This window comes from Leptodactylus fuscus, chromosome 1, assembly GCF_031893055.1.
Source record: "Leptodactylus fuscus isolate aLepFus1 chromosome 1, aLepFus1.hap2, whole genome shotgun sequence".
In the NCBI taxonomy this organism is placed as follows: domain Eukaryota; kingdom Metazoa; phylum Chordata; class Amphibia; order Anura; family Leptodactylidae; genus Leptodactylus; species Leptodactylus fuscus.
The window spans coordinates 8972506-8997457 of NC_134265.1; the positions used below are offsets into that span (position 1 = coordinate 8972506).

The window sequence follows — 24952 nt, forward strand, 5'->3', positions numbered from 1 at the left end:
AGATTGTAGTCCAGACAGAAATGTGGGAGATCTATCTGTGACAGTTGTGGCTGTTCCAAGAGATCGATGGACGAACCATCACTTGTTGTGACTGAAGCTGCAGAGAAAGTCAGTGTCATCTTTACAAGTGTCAGCTCCGTATCTTTGGACCCTTCCTCACCTTCTTGAGGGTTTCTTCCCCTCCTTAGTGGGTAGCACGGCTCATTCTACTAAAGCTGCTGGAGCCTCCTGGGCTGTTCAGCGTCAGGTTTTGGTTCTTCCAGATCCAATTTGTGTTGCAACACCCCGGGCAGCACTGAGCACCCCTCAGCCAGTACGCTTGACGCTGGTCAAAAACTCCCAATGAGATTCTGTTCAGCCTATCACACACCTTATATACCCACCAAGCCGGCCCACAACAAGTCACTTCCTTCCTGAGCTACACGCTGCCGACGTCAGAAGTAGGAGGTGGTGATAATAATGGGACTCAACTCTTCTATTTATTCCATGGGATTCCGTGTAGTGATTACATTGTCTCATCTTCTCTCCATTCAGGTTCCTACAATATAGAATCCTCTCAGTATCTTCTATAGAAGAGAATATTCCTGATTGATCCATCAAGGATGGAAAGAGACAGGAACAAGATGGCGGAAAGTCTATTAAATCTCACCCTAGAGATCATCTACCAGCTTACTGGAGAGGTGAGAGATTCTGATGATGTCATCATGACATCATTCTTATCTATAGTAATAACAGATGATATGACTGGAGAGGTGATGGACTCTGCACATGTATGTAGTGAGATTTATTAATGTGTCTCCTCATAACCAGGATTACACAGTAGTGAAGAAGACCTCTAGTGGGCGCTGTCAGGCTCCTGTGTATGAAGGATATGGAGGAACCCTGAGCCCAATCCCGGGGCCTCCACCTCAGCCCCTGATACAGGAGGAGATCAATGGACAGAAGATCCTAGAACTCACCAACAAGATGCTGGAGCTGCTGACTGGAGAGGTGACACTGCTGGGAATGCTGGGACATTATACAGTAACTGGAGGGGTCGGGGTGATGACTGTATCATTGTGTTGTCAGGTTCCTATAAGGTGTCAGGATGTCGCTGTCTATTTCTCCATGGAGGAGTGGGAGTATTTAGAAGGACACAAGGATCTGTACAAGGAGGTGATGATGGAGGACCAGCAGCCCCTCACATCAGCAGGTAATAGACATGACTATATACACATGGACTTCCATTATTTGTATGTACAGAATGAATTCAGTCCCTGTCTGTGTTACCTACAGGTAGATCCAGTAAGAGGACAACACCGGAGAGATGTCCCAGTCCTCTTCTTCCACAGGATGATCAGGTAGATGGAGATATTCCCTATGATGTGTAGGCGGGCTGTGAAGTCCTTGTGGTCAGTCTTGTTGTATCCAGCAGTATTATATGGTTATATACATGGGCGGTGTCATTGAGCCGCCATCTAATATGTTTATCCGGCTTCTCACAGACCTGCAGCTACTGTCAGGACATCTTTCATCTTCATGCGGATTAATGATCTAGAACATTCTCTGTGACTTCCCCATTTGTCTGATGACTTTTACATTATTTGTTTGCCAGATTTTCCATCAGGATAAAGATGTGAGCGACATGAATGCTATATCTATGAGAATAAAGGAAGAGCCCTATGTGAGTGGTGATGAGGAGTGTGAGGAGGACATTCCTACAGGGACCCGCCCAGGTGAGGAGTCACCACTATATAAAGCACAGAAGGGTCACTGATTCTATTCAGACAATGTTTAGACTATTTGTTGTTCCCCAATTCAGGTAAAATACTAATAATACATGAATATAAATGTGATACCGCTATAGGGGGTAATAAATGTAGTATAGAATAGAACGGACAGCAGGAATATAAGATAAGATAATCCTTTAATAGTCCCACAATGGGGAAATTTCAGTGATACAGTTTCATAGATGGTACAGTAGTATATAACAAGAGAGAAACACATACAAGCTCATGGCAGATAGAGAAATCCTAGGAATCAGCAACGAAAAGGAAAGAAACACAGACACACTGCAGGATCATTTATTTCTCTGTGTGGAGTGTTGTTAATAATACAGCCCGACCATGGTTGGAGGACATGAGGAGGGGTCACAGCATGTGGATATAACAAGCAGAAAACATGCTTGACATCGATGTGATCGATGGAAATTTCTTCCTCACCGGCTGTCAGTCCTCGTGAAGGGAAAGAATTTACCAGAATTATATAGCAGATTATTTCAGGAGGCGGAAAAATAATCCTCCTGCTCGATCTTCAGGCAGATTCCACCTCAGAGCTCTATGGAAATAAATGGGAGGTGGAAAATCCAGCCTGGCCAGTAAGGAATCTGATGGAGATTCGGGGGCTGATTTGGTAAAGCAGAAAAATTCTTCTTCTGATTTCCTGAAGCAGCTTCTACAAATGTCACTGTGTAAACCTCACCTTAGACCCCAATCACACTATGGAATCCGGACTAGAAAATCTGGTCTGTACATCAGTCACATTTCCCAGCCCGAACTCTGTCCACACACCAGGACTCCCCGTATCTTAGTGATCTATGACGCTAGGAGTCCCTGCTTCCTTGTGACTCCACAGACCCTACTACATACTGTGTGGGACAGCAGATCCGCGGTGAGTTCAGGCTGGGAAATCCAGCAGATGTGGTTTGGATTCTATTGTGTGTATGGGGTGTAATACAGTAAGATTTATGGCATCCTACAGTATTATTCCATATAAGTGGCCATATATAAGCAGCCATGGATTGTGTTCACCTCTACAGTGACCTAGAGCAGTGATGGCGTCTCCTGCCCCGCTTCATTACTATTCACTATCACTGACCTCCGTCTCAGCACAGTGAATACTAATGAAGTAGGCCGCGCTACCGTCGTTTGCTGCCTGTGCCACTGACGTCACTTCTTCACATGGTCTGAAGCGTCTCAGGCAGCGGCAGCTCAGTGGGGAATATACGTATAAGGTTATGTTATTCAATAATAGTAACTTCAGTTTTCTTCTTGTCAGATGACTGTACCAGGAGCTCAGAGGGACATCTGATATCTACAGATTATAAAGCAGAGAATCATTGGATCACACAAGATCCATATGAAGAACATGCCATTACCCCAGATATACCCTCAACCCTTCAGGAGAAAGATCTTTCTACGAATTTATCACAGTCTGTTAAGCAAAATGAAAGATGCAGAAGGGACATTATACATCAGAGAATTCACACAGGGGAGAAGCCATATTCATGCCCAGAATGTGAGAAATGTTTTACTCAGAAATCAGGTCTTGTTCAACATCAAAGGATTCACTTAGGGGAGAAGCCATATTCATGCCCAGAATGTGGGAGATGTTTTACCTGTAAATCAAATCTTGTTCACCATCAAAGGATTCACACAGGGGAGAAGCCATATTCATGCCCAGAATGTGGAAAATGTTTTACTCAGAAATCAAGTCTTGTTCAACATCAAAGGATTCACACAGGGGAGAAGCCATATTCATGCCCAGAATGTGGGATATGTTTTACTCATAAATCAAATCTTGTTCAACATCAAAGGATTCACACAGGGAAGAAGCCATATTCATGCCCAGAATGTGGGAAATGTTTTGTGCAGAAATCTCATCTTGTTGAACATCAAAGGATTCACACAGGGCAGAAGCCATATTCATGCTCAGAATGTGGAAAATGTTTTACCTGTAAATCAAGTCTTGTTAAACATGAAAAAACTCACAATGGGGAGAAGCCGTATTCATGCCCAGAATGTGGGAACTGTTTTACTAAGAAATCAAGTCTTGTTCAACATCAAAGGATTCACATAGGGGGGGAAGCCATATTCATGCCCAGAATGTGGGACATGTTTTACCTATAAATCAGAACTTGTTAAACATGAAAGAACTTGCAATGGAGAGAAGCCATATTCATGTCTAGAATGTGAGAAATGTTTTACTGAGAAATCACATCTTGTTCACCATCAAAGGATTCACACAGGAGAGAAGCCATATTTGTGCCCAGAATGTGGGAAATGTTTTGCTCATAAATCAAATTTAATTGAACATCAAAAGATTCACACACGGAAGAAGCCATTTTCATGCCTAGAATGTCGGAAATGTGTTGCTCAGAAATCTAGTCTTGTTCAACATCAAAGGAGTCACACAGGGAAGAAGCGAGTTGTAAATGGATTTTCAACCTTAAGTCATTGACCTTTATAGGTATTAAGAGAGAATTTATATTTATTGTTTTTTTGGTTAAATTATTTTACTTTAACCCCTATATACAATCTCATGTACATGTGCTAGGGAGAATGTGGGTAGTTACATCATCCCCTCCTACACGTATGTGATGGTGATCAAGAGAGTTCACAATCAAAGCCCTTGGGATCACCGTGGGAGCCCAGCTGTATTTGACAGCCAGTCTCCAGTTGCAACAGTGCGGACAGTGATAACATCGATCCCTACTGTATAACCCTTAAGATAAAATGACAATTTTTTTTTTTTTAGGAATAAGTCATTTCAGTGTTTAATATGTTGTGCCCAGGTTGTATCAGAGACAAATGCTCCAAAAACTGTTGTGCCTGGGATACCCACTTATCAGTATTTGGCGCGTGTGTCTCTGCTGGCATAAGCTGGGCACAATATATTGGACACTGAAATGTCTCATCTATGGAAAATTAGCAATTTTCACTTTTCATTATCAGCTGTGCATTCATTTCTGGAAATTAAATTAATGCAACATTCAAGGGTTTAAAATGCTCACTGCACCGTTGTTTGTTTTTTGTTTTTTTTTAGTAATTCAATGGAAAAAGTGACCCCCATATATTATATTGAGTCATTAGAAACACATAACTTTTTCAAGTGATTCTTTTAATGTTGAGAATTAGATTAGAATATTATATAAGACCAACTGTAAAAGAATTATTTAAAGGGATCCTATCATTAAAAAGCAAATTTTTGTGACTAACACGTATGAATAGCCTTAAGAAAGGCTGTTCTACCTTTAAATGTCTTCTCCGCACCGCCGTTCAGTATAAATCCCGGTTTTCTCGCAGCACTGGGGTCGGTCCTAAGCACTCAAACAGCACTGTGGGCGTCCCCAATGCTACGAGAGAACTCTCCAGCGCCGCCTCCATCTTCTTCAGGAATGGCCTCTTGACGCCTCTTTTTCCGGCGCTGGGGGTCAAACTTCTAGGCCTCAGGCAGAGCTGACTGCGCATGCCCACGGCCACAAGAAAATGGCCGCTTACACAGTAAGTTTCCATACATGTAGCCATAAACTACAGCGTGGGCACACAGCAGGGTGCAGATGTGAAGGAGCGCTATGTGTTTTGGAGCATAAATTTAGATTGTTGGTTTTGGGGCGCCATGTCATATTTGTAGAGACTCTAAAATTGCCCCTAAAAAATAGGGTCACTTTTTGGGGAATTCCAATTTACTGGCCCTTCCAGGAATCTGCAGACAACATGGCGTCCATAATATTCCTCTAAATCTGTACCCAAAAGCCAAAAAGCGCAGAACTCCTTCCCTTCTGAGCCCAAGTAGCAGTTTACGTCTACATATACAATTTCTTTCTACCTGGGATATCCAACTTAATAGTTTTAGGAGTGCAGGTCTCTGATGACATAAACTGGGCGCAACGTATTGGGCACCGAAACAGCATATTTCTATAAAAATTTACATTTTCACTTTATACATTATACTATGTAACAAATTTTTATTTTTGCTTTGTCTTTGTTTTAATAATGTTATTTTCTTATTATTTAGATCTGGAAAGAATATTAAACGTTAGTTTCAACTCATAAACTTTGCTTTTGGTACCAGGACATTGATATATTAAAATCATTTTATATTTTAATTAAGAAGCATATCATATGTCTAGATGCTGGTGAAATATTCTAGACTGTTCTGAAAACTTCTAACGTCTACATCAGGGGTGCCCAATACGTCGATCACGATCTACCGGTCGATCACAATGGACGTATGGGTCGATCGCGGGATGCAGCCTGCCAGCGTCCAGACATAACTCTCAGCCTGCGCTGTGAAGAAGCAGACAGCGGGGATGCCTGGGCGGCCACGCCCACATGCCCCCCCCACCCACAGGCCTGCCCCGGCCACGCCCACAAGAAGTGGATAGTCGATCTTAGGACTTGGTCATTTTAAGAAGTAGCTCACATGCTGACAAAGTGTGAGCACCCCTGGTCTACATCATTCTATCCATGTCTAGACATCAGTAGAATATTCTAGACATCTGTCTGTTTCCTATATAGGCACGTCTGTTGGACAGTAGTACTTATTGTTATTTTCAGTTATAGTGGATAGCGATATAGTGTGATAGTGGATATCCATATAGTGTGATGGTGGATATCCATATAGTGTGAGAGCAAGTGCAGCAACTGAATAGGACTGAGAAACATAGTGTGTAGTTACATGCAGAAAAGGCATCAAGAGGCTGTAAGCGTTCTGCTGATTTGTTTTGCTATATATGTGGCGAATTCATCAAGATATGAGCCAAGAAATATTCAATGAGAACAGCGGTCAGGATGTGTGAAGCCTAAAAGAGCTATACCTCGGAGTACAGGTTGGGGACCAGGACAAACCCTGGGCACCTCACTACAGTTGTGAAAACTACAAAAGAACACTTGAGGGGAAAGAAGAGCCATGAAGTTTGCTATTCCAAGAATTTGGCGAGAGTCTACCGATCAGACAACCAACTGCTACTTCTGCATCGATCCTTCCAAACGTTGACGTGACAAGAATGCTTCTGCAGTGGCTTATCCTGATATCCCATCATCAATTGCTTCAGTACCACACTGCACTGAGCTCATAGTTGCACCTACTGAAAGAAATCAGCCATCATCAGAAGAAAGTGGCACATCAGATTGTGAACAAGAAGATGTAACTGATCCAGTCTATAGTGTCAGTAGGGGAGAGATACTACCCCGATCAAAAGGATCTCAACGACTTGATACGAGATATGGGACTCAAAGTCCAATGCTGAGCTACTGACATCTAGACTGAAGCAGTCGAACCTTCTGGACGAAAGTGTTCAAGTTGCGGACCAGGAGAAACGGCATCGAACATTTGCTAGTTTCTTCAGCAATCTTGATGGTCCGTGCTACTGTCACAACATCACTGGTTTATTCCTTGCAATTGGTATTGTCTTTAATCCACAAGAGTGGCGACTTTTTATAGATGGCTCATCTAGAAGTTTAATGGCTGTGCCGCTACATAATGGGAACAAGTATCCGTCTATTCCTTTGGCTGACTCCGTACACTTAAAGGAAGATTATAACAACGTCGAGACTTTGTTGGAGATGCTAAAATAGGTTACTTATCGTTGGGATATTATTGGAGATGTTAAGATGGTAGCATTTCTTATGGGTTTACGGGGTGGTAACACTAAATTACGTAGTAGATGAGGTTGGATAAAAACATCAGTCCATCAAGTCCAACCTATAACCCTACAGTGTTGATTCAGTGTTGATTCAGGGGAAGGCAAAAAAAAAACCATGAGGCTCTTGCCAATTGCCCCAATTCAGGGAAAAAAATTCCTTCTCGACTCCAAATCTGGCAGTCAGTATAAAAACCCTGGATCAACGTGTCCTTAAAATCTAGAGTCCATAACCCGCTATATTTTTCTTTTCAAGAAAGGCATCCAGGCCCTCTTTGAACTTTAATGAATCCGCCATCACCACTTCCCGGGGCAGAGAGTTCCAGAGCCTCGTTGTTCTTACTGTGAAGAATCCCCTTCTATGTTTCTGGTGAAACCTTCTCTCCTCCAGACGTAGAGGATGTCCTCTTGTCACTGTCACTGGCCTAGGAGTAAAATATCCTTAGAAAGTTCTTTGTGTTGTCCCTTCATGTATTTGTACATTGTTATTAGATCTCCCTGTAGACGTCTTTTCTCTAAACTGAATAACCCCAAGTTTGTTAATCTATCGTTGTACTCCAGTCCACCCATTCCCCTAATCATTTTGGTTGCCCGTCTTTGCACTTTTTCAAGTTCACTTATGTCTTTCTTGTACATCGGGGCCCAAAATTGCGCACAATATTCTAAGTGTGGCCGTACCAGTGATTTGTATAGAGGCATAACTATGTCCTTGTCATGAGAATCTAGACCTCTTTTGATGCATCCCATAATTTTATTTGCCTTGGCAGCAGCTGCCTGGCACTGGTCATTAAAGGTAAGGTAAGTGTGTCAGGTTCATTTGTTACAATTAGGCCTAGAAGAGCCTCTTGTTGGGTCCTGCACTAGTTGTGATCGGTCATTGTCTTGTATTACTGACCTGTATAATAACCTATTCCCTTTGTTGGCCCTGCAGGTTTCTGCCCCCCAGGTGATATCTGGGTCGGTGAAATCCCCCATAATAATTTATTCTTTTTTTTTTTTTTAAATGTAGATTGTGAGCCCCACATAGAGCTCACAATGTACATTTTTCCCTATCAGTATGTCTTCTTTTGGAATATGGGATGGAAATCCATGCAAACACGGGGAGAAAATACAAACTCCTTGCAGATGGTTTTTTGCCCTTGGCAGGATTTGAACACCAGGACTCCAGCGCTGCAAGGCTGCCGTGCTAACCACTGAGCCACCGTGTGGCCCCCATAATAATTTATTCTGCTTTGCGGCCTCATCTATTTGTTTTATTAGATTTTCAGCTTCTTCTGTTATATTTGGAGATTTATACAAACCCCTCTCAGTATTTTATTACTTTTTGTTCCTCCCATAATTTCCACCCATAAGGACGCCACATAGTAATTTTCCTCCCTGATGTTCTCACGCAGGACTGGCTTAAGGCAGGATTTTACGTATAAGCAAACCCCTCCCCCTATCCTATTGGTACGCTCCTTTCTAAACATACTGTACCCCTGTATATTTACAGCCATAGCTAGAGTCCGGCCATGTCTCACTTACCCCCACCATGTCATAATTATCTTCCAACATTATCACTTCTACATACATCCCAAATTTTGAAGAGCAGAAAGAGGGACAAAATGTGCAAATTTAGCTCCGCCCACTTTTGTTAACACCGCCCAATCTCATTCATAATAAATGTGCCCCCACACAGTATAAATCCTCCTACAGTCACCCGTAAATTATATACCCCCCCTCCATCTCTCCTCCAGTTTAATATAACCCCTTCATCTGTCCCCAGTTTCATGTCCCCCATCTCTGTCCCCAGTTTCATGTCCCCCCATCTCTGCCACCAGTTCCATGCCGTTCTCCTTCCCTTCATCTGCCCCAGTGTCATGCCGTTCTCCTCTCTCCCTTCATCTGCCCCCAGTTTCATGTCCCCCATCTCTGCCAACAGTTTCATGCAGTTCTCCTTCCCTTCATCTGCTCCAGTGTCATGCCGTTCTCCCCCCTCCCTTCATCTGCCCACAGTTTCATGACCCCCATCTCTGTCCCCAGTTCTCCCCCTTCATCTGCCCCCAGTTTCATGGACCCCCTACGTTATGTTCCCCTCAATGTTTAACACAAAAAAACACTTATATTCACCTTCCAACGCTCCCCCGCAGCTCTCTGCGCAGTCTCACTCACATAGCTGTAGGCGCAATGTGACGTCATCACATCTAGCCTACACAAGCAGGAGCCGGAGCACAGTGTTAAAGGGGCTCTATCAGCAAAATTATGCTAATAGAGCCCCACATATGCAGGCACCGTAAATGCTATATTAAATCCCGGTCCCGTTTTTAAATAAAAGCTTTAAAACATAAATGCTAATCTTACCGAACGTGCACCATGGGCGCAGATAAACGATGCAACGTCAGCTTCGGGCACACCTGCCTCTTCTGTCTTCTTCTAGTAACTCTCTCTGGTTCCGTTTCTTCCGGCTTCTTCTCTTCAAATCCCGCGCCTGCGTAGTAGCGCTTCCCTCCGCAGCGCTACTGCGCAGGCTTACTCTCCATTTTACGTAATGGCAGTTCGCGAGTACCTCCCGCCGACCGGAACCGCGGGACAGGACACCGAATCCATGAATGTCCCGCGAAATCTGGGACGGTTGTGAGGTATGCTTCTACATCCTCCATCTTGTTAGTGAGGCTTCGGGCCTTAGTATACAGACATTTCATGGATTTATCTTCCCTGCTCTTCCACTGCCTACTGACTGTTCTAACTCCACCCCCAGTTACAGTATTTAGCCCTCTTTCCATTTCTACACTATCTTGCCCTCTACATCTGTTACCCTCCCTCCCAGTCCCTAGTTTAAACACTCGTCCAACCATCTAGTCATCTTCTTCCCCAGAACAGCTGCCCCCTCCCCATTGAGGTACAGCCCATCCCTAACATAGAATCTGTAGTTTACAACAAAGTTGGCCCAGTTCTCCAGAAACCCAAACCCCTCTTTCCCACACCAACTCTTGAGCCACTTGTTCACCTCCCTAATCTCCCGCTGCTTTTCCTGTGTGGTTCGCGGAACAGGCAGTTGATAAAGAGAAATCTGATGTTTAGGTTACATAATGTTCTTTAGGCGAAGGCTCTACGTAGCGATTGTACCCCAAAATCACAGCGGGAAAGACCCCGGTGGAAACAGAATCTCATTCACTTTACAGATAATGTAAAACGCTGCGTTTCCACCATGTGGGTCCTCAGTCTGATATAGTTTGTGTTAAGTCTGAACAAAAATTCAAAACATTAAAAAAAAAAAAAAAAAAAAAAAAAAGAGTCTCCATTATCTGACACATATATATATATTTAAATTCCCATTTTATTTTTTTTGCTATTGTGTCGGGAAAATATTTTTGTAATATACTTTATAAATCTATCAAACTTCCTGTAAATCAGAGAGAGAGGATAGAAGTTTCAGGATAAGAACACGGGGGCGTATGGTACAAGTAATTTATTGGCACATATGACTTCTTACAAGGAACTAGATGTCACATCTACAATTCTGCTCCTTCTCCTTACACAGTCATGTAGATTGTAAGGTGCTCGCCTCATAAGGAGGAAAATCACATTCATCTTTTCTATCTTCTCCCAATTAGAGATGAGCGAACGCCGTTCGATCGACTAGGCATTTGATCGAATATCAGGCTGTTCGAGATAGTCGATTCCAATCGAATACCACGCGGCAAACGCAGTAAAAATTTGTATCCCCTCCCACCTTCCCTGGCGCGTTTTTTGCACCAATAACTGTGCAGGGGAGGTGGGACAGGAACTACGACAACGGAGGCAGTGAAAAAAAATTTAAAAAACCCATTGGCTGCCAAAAAAATGTGACCTCGGATTTATAAGAATAGTCGGCGCCATCTTCGTCACATTTGCAGTGAGAGATAGGGAGAGAGAGATCTGCTGAGGGCTAGAGAAGGATTACCTTCAGCTAGGCAGGAAATCTGAAGAATAACAATTCTTTTCAGAGCTATACTACAGGGAGAGGAGTCCATATACGCTCAATCCAGCTTTGCACGGTGTGTGTCCCCAAACGCCAAAGTGGGATACACAGCAGCTTTCCACGGGGTGTCCCCCCAAAAACCTAACAGGGATACAGAGCATTAAGTCCGGCTATATATGCTCAACTCAGCTTTCCACGGGGTGTCCCCCCAAAACATAACTGGGATACACAGCAATTCAGTGCGGCTATATACGCTCAACCCAGCTTTCCTCGGTGTATAGATCATAAAAATCACATTACTATACATCTAAAAATGCGTAAGGTTAGTGCAAAGGGATGAGGACGGGGGTGTGGAAATGCAGATGGTGAGCAAGGTTGTGGTCAACCAACAGCATTTCCCATGCCTTCTGTTCTGCAGCAGCAAGCATTGCGCTTCCCCACAGTCCCCAGCTTGATGGCCACATTAAGTAGGCTGCAGGGTACAACACTAACCAGGCCCGAGCACCAGGAAGAGGTGTTACAATGGCTGGCGGACAATGCTTCCAGCACATTCTCCACCAGCCAGTCAGCCTCTACCTCAACTCCTCCTGCTACCCAACAGTCTGGTCCTCCTTCCTCACAACATGCCCAATCTTCCCAGCAAAGTAATCCCACCTTTCCTACCTCCCAGCTGCTGTTTTCGGGTCCATTCACTGTCCCTCTCTCTGTCCCACAACTTCCTGAATCGCGGGAGCTAGCAGATAAGTTTCTGTGTCCTGATGCCTGTGATCGATATGCAATGTCCCTTTAAGTGATATGGAGAATATTTTATATCCAGCTTGGCTTATTCTAAAAATATAAAGATTTGCAGAAAGAGATGCTTGCATTACACCATATTATTTCTTAATTGTCTCTCTTCTTCCTCTTTCGATTCTAGCTAATGAAGTGTCAGACACCTTGTGTTAGTGTAACACTCAGGAGGGCCAGGGCTGGTATCACGGGTAATATCTCAGATGTGGCCGGCTTTCAGGGGGTCCCTGGGTCCCAAAAGTGCACAAAATTTCCTTTTTGATGTCCCCGACTACCCACCCCCACTCTGATATCTGACAATGACAACAGACAACCAGGCTTCGGGGGTAATCGTTGCTCTTTTTACTAGCAGGACAAAGTAATACAAATGTACATATGGAGGGATTTTTCACATACAATACAGCGATCTTTGTAGGTAGTGTCCAGTTAGCAGATGACGGAGGCAAAATGCTTTGGATAGATTAATTAGTAGTTGCTTGGGTAGTAAACTTGTATATACTTGTAAAGATGGCCTGTATCCAGGGGGTTAATCCTCAACAACTGGGTACACGTATGTAGAATAGCAAATACAATTTTTCTTAGCAGCGGGAGATTCTCGATTTCTGCCAGACTAGCTATGGGCTTCTTAAATATAGATTTGTCCCAAAGACTTACTTGAATAGAGAGATACGTGTAGACGTCCCAGATGTGTGGATAAAACAAGTCCATCAACTTTTAGTGCTTATAGGCTTGGAGCTCCAGAGGAAAACACTCTCTGAGAAGGATCTTGAGAACAGAGGAAAATACATCTCTGCTTGCTGTACCATGATAGTTGGCAGCCATTATCGGTTCTCCATGTGCTCTGTCTGCTAGCCGTGACTACACAAAAGACCCAAAGCAAAGTTCCCAACCCCCCTAGAGGGGGTTGTAACTCGACCCCTCCTCCAGGCCAAATCAAGGGAGCTTGATTGATCCTGAAGGCCACCTGATTATAATGGACACACCTTCACACTGACAACTCAAATTACAATGGCAAAGTATAGGCAGGTGTAGTTCACAAAAATATCCACAAGATGGCGCATTAATAGACCCCTTGTGTGCTGGCTCTGGAAAAATAGAAATGCAGGAATGAAGGGGGAGTAAAATCTTTACCTTATATGCAAATGTCCATACCATCTAGGTCTGCAAGGACTATTAAAGGGAATGAGACGAGCAGTACTGGGACATTACATTAGCATATCTGACTCAGGGCAGGCGGGGTGTAACACTCAGGAGGGCCAGGACTGATATCACGGGGAATATGTCAGATGGGGCCAGTTTGTCGAGAGGCCCTGGGTCCCCCCAAATGTGCACAAAGCCTCCTTTTTGATGTCCCGACTACCCACCCCCACGTGGTACCTGACAATGACAACAGACAACCAGGTCTCGGGGGTAGTCGTTGCTCTTTTACTAGCAGGACAAGGTAATACAAATGTACATATGGAGTAATTCTTCACATACAATACAGTGATCTTTGCAGACAGTGTCCAGTCAAGCAGGTGATGGAGCTTGGAGCAGGAAATTGCTTGGGTAGTTAAACTTGTATGTACTTGTAAAGATGGCCTGTATCCAGGGAGTTAGTCCTCAACAAACTGGGTACACGTATGTAAGAGAGGAAATAGGGGTGTTGACAGCGGGAGACCCTCATATTCTGTCAGACTAGCTATGGGCTCCTTAAATATAGATTTGTCCCTAAGATGTACTTGAATAGAGATACGTGTGAAGCTCCCAGATGTATGGATAAGCAGGTCCATAAGCTTTAGTACTTGCAGACTTGGAGCTTCAGAGGAAAACACTCTCTGAGGAAAATCTTGAGCACAGAGGAAAAGACATCTCTGGTTGAAGTGCCCTGATGCTTGGCTGCCATTTTCAGCTCCAAATGTGTAGATCTCTTCACACAAAAGAACACAAAGGGTTCCCAACCCCCTCTAGAGAGGGCTGTAACTCCTCCTCCTCCAGGCCAGTCAAGGGAGCTTGATTGGTCCTGAAGGTCACCTGATCATACTGGACACTCCTTTACATTAGTATCATAAATTACAAAGGTAAGTATAGGCAGGTGCAGTTCACAAAACATCCACAAGATGGTACATTAATAGACCCCCAGGTGTGCTGGCTCTGGTGAAATAGAAATACTGTTAAATGTGTAGAAGGAATGGGGGAGGAACCTCTTTTACCTTATATGCAAATGTCCATACCATCTCGGTCTGCAAGGACTATTAAAGGGAATTGGACGAGCAGGACTGGGACATTACAGGGGGGCAAGGGAGAGTTGTCTGAATCTTGATATCTAGGCCAAGAGTGAAAAACATAACATAAGCTTACAAATGATCTTTGCTCTGATTATTTTTAGGACTAACGGAAACTGTTAAAGCCCTATAAGGAATATAATAATGATTGCTTATAGAGATGATTAACCGGTTAAGGACCGCTGGCCGTAAAATTACGGCCAATGATCCTGGTCTCTAAAGACCGGCCTATTGTAAAAATACGGCCGGTCTTCAGAGACCTCCTTGGTGGGGGGAGGGGTGCGGGGGGGACAGGGGTTAGGTGTTACCTAACCCCCCCCCCCAATAACGTCCAGTCAGAACTGAGTCCGACTGGACGTTTTAACCCTTTTGATTGCACCGTGAAACATCACAGCGCGATCGAAAGGGGTCCGCCGGCAATTTCATTGCATCGGCACCCCCTGCGGAGAGATCAGGGGGTACCGATATCAGTAAAAGGTAGTCTGGGGTCTAGCCAGTGACCCCAGACTACCGGAGCCCCCACATACCTGGTGATCCTGCCAGGACCTTCTGATGTCAGGCTGTGCGTCTGCACAGCCTGACATCCTGCTACGGAATGCCATGTGAGACACATGGCTGTGTGTCACATTGCATTCTATATCAGGAAAGTATTGCTGATTGAAGTGTCCTAAATGGACACATGAAAAAGTTAAAAAAAATGAAAAAATAAAATAAAATGAAGTGTATGAAAAAAATTAATAAAGTTATAAAGCCCCCAAATCCCTTTTTCTCTATAGAAAATGAATTATATAAAAAAAAGAACTAAAAAGTAATAAAAACAATGCATATTTGGTATTGCCGCGTCCGTAACAATCTGTACAATAAAACTGAAATAATATTTAATGTACACGCCGAACGCCGGAAAAAAAAACCCGGAGAAAACTCGCCGGAAGTAATGATTTTTCGCCATCTCACCATACAAAATATGCTATAAAAAGTGATCAAAAAGTCATATGCACCCGTCAACAGTACCAATAAAAAGCGCAGGTTGTCCCGCAAAAAATAAGCCCTCAACCAACACTGTCAACCGAAAAATAAAAATGTTACGCCTCTTAGAAGATGGCGATGCAAAAAACATTGATTTATGTCCTCAAATGTGTTTTTCCTCTGCAGAACTAGTAACACATAAAAAAAATAACATAAATGAGGTATCGCCGTAACCGTACCGACCCGCAGAATACAGGTAACATGTTACTTATACTGTACGCTGCATGCTGTAAAATTAAAAAAGTAAAACTCAATGCCAGGATTGATTTTTTTTTTTAAATCCAGCAAAAAAGGGTTAATAAAATGTATTCAATAAGATGTAGACACCCAAAAACGGTGTCATTACGAAATGCATCTCATCCCGCAAAGAATAAGCCCTTATATGGCCACGTCACCAGAAAAATAAAGAAAATATAGTATCTAGCAATGTGAAGACAAAAATCCGCAAAAATCGCCAAATCATTAGAATACAACTGGCAGCAGCAGGAAGGGAATGTATAAGCTGTGCGAGCGTATGTCAGGGGACACCCATAAGCACACACATTCAGCACTGCTTCATCACGCCAATACAATGCATTAGCCAGTGCTGATTGGCCAGAGTACGGAACTCGACCAATCAGCGCTGGCTCTGCTGGAGGAGGCGGAGTCTAAGATCGCTCCACACCAGTCTCCATTCAGGTCCGACCTTAGACTCCGCCTCCTCCAGCAGAGCCAGCGCTGATTGGCCGAATTCCGTACTCTGGCCAATCAGCGCTGGCCAATGCATTCTATTAGCCCGATGAAGTAGAGCTGAATGTGTGTGCTTAGCACACACATTCAGCTCTACTTCATCAGGCTAATAGAATACATTGGCAAATCAGCGCTGGCCAATACATTCTATTAGCTTGATGAAGCAGAGTGAGGGTTCAAGTGCACCCTCGGCTCTCCTACATCAGAGCCGAGGGTGCGCTTGAACCCTTGTGCAGCCTCGGCTCTGCTACATCAGAGCCGAGGGTGCGCTTGAACCCTTGTGCACACTCTGCTTCATCAAGCTAATAGAATGCATTGGCCAGCACTGATTGGCCAGAGTACGGAATTCGGCCAATCAGCGCTGGCCAATGCATCCCTATGGGAAAAAGTTTATCTCACAAAAATCACAATTACACACCCGATAGAGCCCCAAAAAGTTATTTTTAATAACATTCCCCCCTAAATAAAGGTTCTCCCTAGCTATCCCTGCCTGTACAGCTATCCCTGTCTCATAGTCACAAAGTTCACATTCTCATATGACCCGGATTTGAAATCCACTATTCGTCTAAAATGGAGGTCACCTGATTTCGGCAGCCAATGACTTTTTCCAATTTTTTTCAATGCCCCCGGTGTCGTAGTTCCTGTCCCACCTCCCCTGCGCTGTTATTGGTGCAAAAAAGGCGCCAGGGAAGGTGTGAGGGGAATCGAATTTTGGCGCACTTTACCACGCGGTGTTCGATTCGATTCGAACATGGCGAACACCCTGATATCCGATCGAACATGTGTTCGATAGAACACTGTTCGCTCATCTCTATAAACTGATATTAGGGCAAAGCCGGACACAGAAGGGAAGAAGGGTTATTGGGTTTTTGGAGCACAGACGGTTTGGTTTTTGGATGCCATGACACTTTTGCAGAGCTGAAACGCCAGTAAAGTGGAATCCCCTGATATGTGACCTTATTTTGGAAACTACACCCCTGAAGGATTTCTCCAGGGGTACAGAGAGCATTTTTAACCCCCCAATACGAAGCTGATTGTGAGAGGTGAAAATAAACAATTTTTCAGGAATAAGTCATTTCAATGCGTAATATGTTGTGCCCGCCTTGTATCAGAGATGAACGCTCTAAAAGCTGTGCCCGGGATACCCGCTTAACAGTTTTTGGAGTCTCTCTGCTGACATAAGTCGGGCACAACATATCGGACACTGAAATGGCGAATCTCTGTAAAATTTTCATTTTTAACTTCTCTATCAGTTGCGATTTCATTTCTGGAAACTAAATAAATGCATCACTCAAGGGTTAAAAATTCTCGCTACACCACTTGATAAATCCCATCAGTGGGTTGTAGTGTCCAAAATGGGGTGACATGTCTGCGGATTCCACTTTATTGACAATTCAGGAGCTTTGCAAAAGTGGCATGACGTCCAAAAACCAAAATAGCGCTCCTTCCCTTCTGTGCCCGGCTGTGCCCAAACAGCCATTTCTACCCACATATGGCATTAAGTACGTTATCCGGGGTACACCAGTGTCATACATGTGAGCATACACTGCTATTTGGGTACCCGGCAGGGCGCAGATGTGAAGGAGCAATATGTGCTTTTGGAGTGCAGATTTAGATTCTTCGTTTTTGGACACCATGTCACATTTGCAGAGACCCTAAAATTGCCCCTACAAAATGGGGTCACTTCTTAGGGAATTCCAGTTTACTGGAACCTCCAGGGCTCTGCAAAAACAACATGGCGCCCAGAGAGTCCATCTAAATCTGTACCCCAAAAGCTAAAACGCACAGTGGTCCTTCCCTTCTGAGCCCTGCTGTGAGCCCAAGCAGCAGTTTACACCCACATATATAATTTTTTGCCCCTCGGGATGGCCCACTTAATAGTTTTAGGAGTGCAGGTCTCTGACAACACAAAGTGGGTGCAACGTATTGGGCACTGAAATGGCATATTTTAAAAAATTTCAATTTTCATTTTGTACATTAATTTTTGGGAAGCATTTTAGACTCAAAGTGATAATACCCCTTGATACATTCCTTGACAGGTGTAGTTTCTAAAATAGGGTCACCTTTTGAGGGGTTTCCATTGTATTGGTACTTTAGGGGCAGGGGTGAGCCTACATTTTTTGCCGCCCGAGACAGATGACAGAAAGCCGAATGGGGGTGGGGCAGAGCGAATGGGGTGTGGCGGAGCAGCGTTAGCAGGCAGAGAGCAGGCAGGGAGAATACATGCTCTCTGCCTGAGCGTGAGGGGAGGCCGCTGGAGCAGCGCTGCGTCCACAGGGCCTCCCCAATCCACCGCTCGCTTCCTGTGCCGGGCTGCCGAGACGGTGATGCTAAGCTCACAAAATGTGAGATGCATTTTCTCCTTTAACCCTTTGTGAATGTGTTAATTTTAGGTCTAAATGAATGTATTAGTGAAAAAAAATGAAATGTCTAAATTTCACCTCCATATTATTTTTATTCTTATGAAAAGCTTAAAGGGTTAACAAACATCCCAAATGCTGTTTTGAATAATTTGAGGGGTGCAGTTTTGAAAATGGGGTGATTTATGGGGGGTTTCTATTATACAGGCCTTTATAATTACTTTCGGAACTGAAGTGGTCCCTAAAAAATTGGTTTGGGGAATTTTCTTGTAAATCTGGAAAATCATTGTTACACTTGTAAGCCTTGTAACGTCCAAAATAAATTAAAAGACAATCAAAAGATGATGGCGATATAAAGCAGAGATATGGGAGATAATATTTATTCATGTATTTGGGTGGTATAACTATCTGCCTGAAAAGTAGAGAATTTCTCATTTTGAAAATTGCAATTTTATTCAAATTTCCATCAAATTTCCTAGTTTTTTAATAAATAAATACAAAAATATTGATTAGTGTTTACCACTAACATGAAGTATAATGCGTTACGAAAAAAAACAATCTCAAAATCACTTGTGTAAGTTAAAGCGTCTCAAAGTTATTGCCATTTAAAGTGACACATGTCAGTTTTGAAAAAAAGAGGCCTGGTCCTTAATGTACTTCTGGGCCTGGTCCTTAACCGGTTAAAAGAGGAGGGTCAAGGAACTCGTCTCGCCAAAGATAAACCGTAATCACAAATTGTTGGGCATGTTTTATTTCACTGGACACGACCATTTACTTTACTGTATGAAATCTTATGCTATGTACAACAAAGGGGAACTTGTATGTGTCTGTCAGGCTGGTTGATTCCTATGTAAGCCGTGTATCGAGGTGGGCTCCCCAGGATACAGCGAAGTCACGAACAAAGGAAGTGAGTCCAATTCAATTTAACCAAGACAGGACTTTACTTAGTTTAGATAACCTCTTTTGTCCAAAAGAAGACTCCCAGGTATTACATTTACACAGCCTAGAGGCTGGGACCCTGGTGTTATACAGCCCGGTGCCCACTAGTGTGGCCTTCAATATACTCCAAGCTTTTACCTACCTGCAAGCTGCGCCTATGCAGCTGCCTGTTACCTGTTATTACCCTATTACACAGGAACAATTCAGTGTGTGTGACATGGGCACCGGCGGTGTAACACCAGGGTTTACAATCTTATCACAATACTACTAAATTCCCCCCAAACCAAGTACAACTAAGCAAGTATAATAGTTGGTTAGCTTGCAAGCCAAACAGTTGTTAGAGTTAAGTCCTCCATCTTTGTATTTTGGCAGCCATCTTGTACTCTTTCACATATAAACTGTATAAGTATGTATTTTTCTGCTTAAGTCAAGGAGGCCCTTTGTTAGACTTTAAGGAATGTGATAATGAACGTTAATGCATAGGTTGCTAATCCTTATCTCTCAAGGGCCTCATTTTGAGAAGATGCAGCTGACTTTGTATATCTCTTACCTCTTTTACATGATGTATGGACACATAACCAACAAAAGTATTAATCTTATGGTATCTGGGCACTCTGTCATATTTTATGGTATATGAAGGTCACTTAGAGTGTATAGACACAGAGTCTATGGAACGTGTCATCTTATCTCTTTTGCCATGATATGTACATATAGACAGTCTGGGATGTTAGCTCACACATAAGTATTTTGAATCCTTCTTTGTTTCATGGGAAAGTCCATCCCAGTGTGGAAAGTTATAATGAGATGCAGATTATAATGAGCCTCAGCCAATAGCCATGTGCCAGGCTTGTCTTATATCTCTATAACCAATCATGGTTGTATTGATTAGAATAGCCAAGCCAGCTCTTTGTCTGTAATGTATTTAAACTACCTTTTTCTTACAATAAAATCAGAACTCTTTTGATACACTACCATCTTGTGTCTTTAATCAGTTCTCCAGGCCTAAAAGAAAGATGGCTGCAGTCCATCTAGGCCTGTTAATTAATTATCTAATTAGGACCTCTACAACATACGGAGGGATCCATATGTCCCTATCACAGTGTAAAGTTAAACTAAATGTTGCTCCCAGACTTCCTTAAAAGTCCCTCTCTGGGAGATATAACTCTGTAGAAATCCTCTGTGACTTAGTCCTTTTACCAGACAGGTAGATAGTTCACCAGTATTGCAGCCTGGGGTAATGATTATAACTAACTAACTACAGGCTTTTTACTCAGTCCCAGCAATATGGTGCAAAACTTGCAGTGTGGTGCGTGCACGCTTACTTCTGTTGGGTACCTTTTAGTCTCTGTTAGCGTCAGGGTGAAGAGGAGTTCCTCGGACAGCATGCGGTCTCACTGACAGTCTCACTTCTCAGCCAAGTCTCTGACAGTAATCTTCTCCTTAGGATGGTGTCTGGACAGACTCTGAAAGTCTCAAATTCTCAGCTATTCTTGCTGTGGCTTCTTCCTCTCTGCACAGAGATGTCTCCACAGCTCTCTCTTCTACTCTAGAATCCAGCACACTCTGTCTCAAAATGGCTCCTAGAACCCTCCTACAACGATCAGGGTTTCCACATCAATCTTCCAGGGGCATACAGCCTTTTTCCTTTTACTTGTTATCTTGCAATAGCGACCTCTTGTGGTCAAACAACAAAATGTCAGGTTATGAAAACACCAACTCAATTACACATTGCACATTCACTACACAGGGGCTGTTTCACCCTCTTACACCTACATGAGCTCACTCAAGATACATATATATATATATATATATATATATATATATATATGTATCTCAAGCTATAAATAATCTGGCACCGCTTGACAATCAGAATGGTGATTCCGATAACAATGCCCAAACACTGGAGCATCCGTTATCTCCGGTTGTTGTTGTTGACAAGCAACCCGCCCTCAGTGACGACGATGATGAGACACAGTTGCGATCAGGGCAGCCTGTTGCCATGGTCGGTGTGCAGGAGGAGGAGCCGAGAGAGGAATCGGAAGAGGAGGTGGTGGACGATGGGGACACTGACCCGACCTGGACAGGGGGAATGTCAAGCGGGGAGAGCAGTGTAGATGTGGAGGGAAATGCAGCACCAAAGAGGGTGGCTAGAGGCAGAGGCATGTCCAGAGGCAGAGGACAGCTGCTTCACCGAAGCCAGGCCACAGGCAGCAAGGCCCAAAATGTTCCCTATTCTAGGCAGCCTAGAAAAACTCCCCCATCGAGGCCAGGGTCTTCAGTGGTGTGGAGATTTTTCAATGTATGTGCGGAGGACAAATATAGTGCGGTTTGCACACTTTCCAACTCGAAACTGAGTAGGGGCTCTGAAAAGAGCAACCTCACAACCACTGCCATGCGCCGTCATTTGGAAAACAAGCACTGGGCTCAGTGGCAGAGAGCAAACGCAGGACAATCGTTGTCTGGTGTTGCCACCACTGCCTCTCCCACTGTTGCCGCTCCCCTTTTCCTGTCTCAGCTCCTTCTCATGCACCATCATGCGCCTCTTCCCAGCAACCCACCATCTCCCAGACGTTTGTGCGTAGGCAAAAATACAGCGCTACCCACCCACATGCTTAAACGCGCACATCTCCAAACTCCTGGCCCAGGAGATGTTGCCGTTCCGGATTGTGGAAACTCAGGCCTTCCGTTACCTGATGGCAAGTGCGGCACATCGCTATGCCATCCCTACTTCTCCCGTTTTGCTGTCCCCGCCTTGCAAAAGCACGTGTCATGCAACATCAGGTGGGCCCTATGTTCCGCGCTTTGCACAAAGGTCCATTTGACCACCAATGCGTGGACAAGTGCATGTGGACAAGGACGCTACATTTCACTGATGGCACAACTGGGTGAATGTAGTTGAGGCTGGAACTGGGTCACAAACTGGGACAGTCTAGCTCATTTCCCCGCCCAACATTCCTGGCAGGGGCTCTGAACCACCACCCTCCTCCTCCACCATCTCATCGACCCCAGCTACCAGCTGGAAACGCTGCAGCACTGGTGTGGGGAGACGTCAGCAGGCCGTGCTGAAGCTTATAAACTTGGGGGATAGACAGCACACTGCCTCTGAGGTGAGGGATGCCCTCCTTGATGAGACGGCAACATGGTTTTCGCCACTGCACCTGGGCCCAGGCATGGTCATGTGTAATAACGGCCGGAAACTGGTAGCGGCTCTGGAGCTTGCCAACCTCCAACACGTTCCATGCCTGGCCCATGTGTTCAATTTAGCGGTGCAACGGTTTTTGAAAACATACCCCAATTTACCAGAGCTACTGGTGAAAGTGCGGTGCTTGTGCGCCCACTTTCGCAAGTCCACAGTAGCTGCTGCTAGCCTCCGAGGCCTCCAGCAACACCACCATCTGCCAGAACACCGGCTTTTGTGCGACATCCCCACACGCTGGAACTCGACGTACCACATGTGTGAGCAGCAGAGACCCTTGATGGAGTACCATCTCCAAAACCCAAGGGTTCCTCAGAGTCAGCTCCCGCAGTTTCTGCACCATGAGTGGCCATGGATGGCAGACTTATGCGAGATCTTGCGCGTCTTTGAGGAGTCAACTATGAGGGTCAGTTGTGATGACGCAATTGTGAGTGTCACAATCCCCCTCCTGTGTGTGATGTGAGAATCCCTCATCGCCATCAGGGATAACGCATTGGACGCTGAGGAGTCGGGCATAGGAGCTGAAACATCCCAGCAGGATAGTCATGGCACACTCCTGTCCACTTCACAGCGTATATTGAGGGAGGAAGTGGCAGATCTCATTGTCACACAGGAGGGTAGTGGGGAAGTTCATTGCGTCTCATTGCTGCAGCACGGATGGGGCGAAATGGAGGAGGAAATGGAAAGTGAGCATTCCGGTGGGGGCAGCCAAGTGACGCCAAGTAAGACTCTGGCACACATGGCTGAATACATGTTGGAGTGCTTTGCAACTGACAAACGCATTGTCAAAATCCTGGAGAGCAACAACTACTAGATTTCTGCAATCCTCGACCCCCGGTATAAAAATAATATCTCAAATTTTATTCCGGTAGAGGGGAGGGACAGTCGCATTAATGATTGCCACAAGCAACTGGTGCAGAATATGATGGAGATGTTTCCATCAACTCTCGTTGGCGGCATAGAGGAGAGTTGCTTCAACACACGACCAACTGTCATCTGGTCCACACCCACCAGGGGCACACTCTCCAAGGTCTGGGAGACGTTAATGGCACCCACTCGTCAAAGTACCACCACTGAGGGGCCTAGTGTCACCAGGAGGGATAAGTATAGGCGCATGTTGTGGGAGTACCTGGCCGACCCCAGCCCTGTCCTCTCCGATCCCTCTGCAGCCTATACTTATTGGGTCTCCAAGTTGCATATGTGGCTGGAACTTGTGCTGTATGCATTGGAGGTCCTACCCTGCCCTGCCGCCAGCGTGCTATCGGAAAGGGTCTTCAGCGCTACCGGTGGCATAATTACGGATAAGCGCAGCCGGCTGTCAGCTGATGCTCATAAAAATGAACAGCCACTGGATAGACCCATCATTTTCATGTCCACCGGTGTCAAGCACCCCGACATCAAGTTGCATGTGTGCGCTCACCCTCTACAATTCCTCCTTCTCATCAAACTCCTCCTCCATCAGCGCTGCACAATTCTACTCCTACTAGGATCAATCCACCCTGATACCCCCAACTCTGCTGGTTAGAGGCTCAACTCACCCCAAGGGCCAAAAACACTGCTGGTGCAAGGATGAACTAACTTAAAGATCCTCAATCTCTGCTGGTAGCTCAGTTTATGGGCCTCTTAATTTGGAAGGGCTCACGTTAAGGGCCAGAAAAGTGAATTTTGGAAGGTCTTACCACATCACACACACACATCCATAATGACAGTTCAGTACTGTTGAATTTTCCATTGCCTATTCCATCTGTGGTTGTCATGGGCAATATGATTTAAAGGGGTGCTTGTTAATGTTTCTTTAGCTTAAAATGTGGGTTTGTGCCCATACAATTGGGGAGGAAAGAAGGTTTCCAGGTATTTTTCCACTTTCATACAAGTTTTTTTGAATGTGGAAAGTGTGTGATATGAATGTGTGTTAGGCTGTGATAGTGGGGTAATACAGTGACTTGGGCTTGTTAGATGCCCCCAGACATGTTTCCCCTGCTGTCCCAGTTGCATTGCAGAGGTGTTGGCATCATTTCCTGAGGTGTCATAGTGGACTTGGTGACCCTCCTTTGTCGAATTTTGGGTTCCCCTGAAACAAAGCTTTTTTTCCCCTAGACTATAATGGGGGTCGATATTCGTCGAATATTGAGGGGCTACTCGAAACGAATATTGAATATTTCACTGTTCGCTCATCTCTACTACCAATTTTACTCAAACAGTTTAGGAGGCTGCAAAATATTTCCCAAGAAGCTTTATATCATTTCTTATTCCGCAGTCTTCTTTTATTAGGCAGAAGGAAAGATTTTATAAGAAATGTCCGGTCTA

General features: G+C 44.5%; 2 protein-coding genes across 2 annotated transcripts in view; one reads left to right on the forward strand and one right to left on the reverse strand.

The window, feature by feature from the left end:
* The window catches only part of LOC142189702 (uncharacterized), a 152760-nt gene extending 148806 nt beyond the window's left edge, over positions 1–3954 (forward strand). The window contains exon 8 of the mRNA XM_075262247.1: positions 3304–3954. Coding sequence (XP_075118348.1) covers positions 3304–3887 — 584 coding nt within the window. The 3' untranslated portion in view covers positions 3888–3954. The remainder of the gene's footprint in view (positions 1–3303) is intronic.
* Positions 1–24952, reverse strand: part of LOC142191151 (uncharacterized) — a 1229165-nt gene that overhangs the window by 434124 nt on the left and 770089 nt on the right. The gene's annotated exons all lie outside the window — the stretch shown is intronic.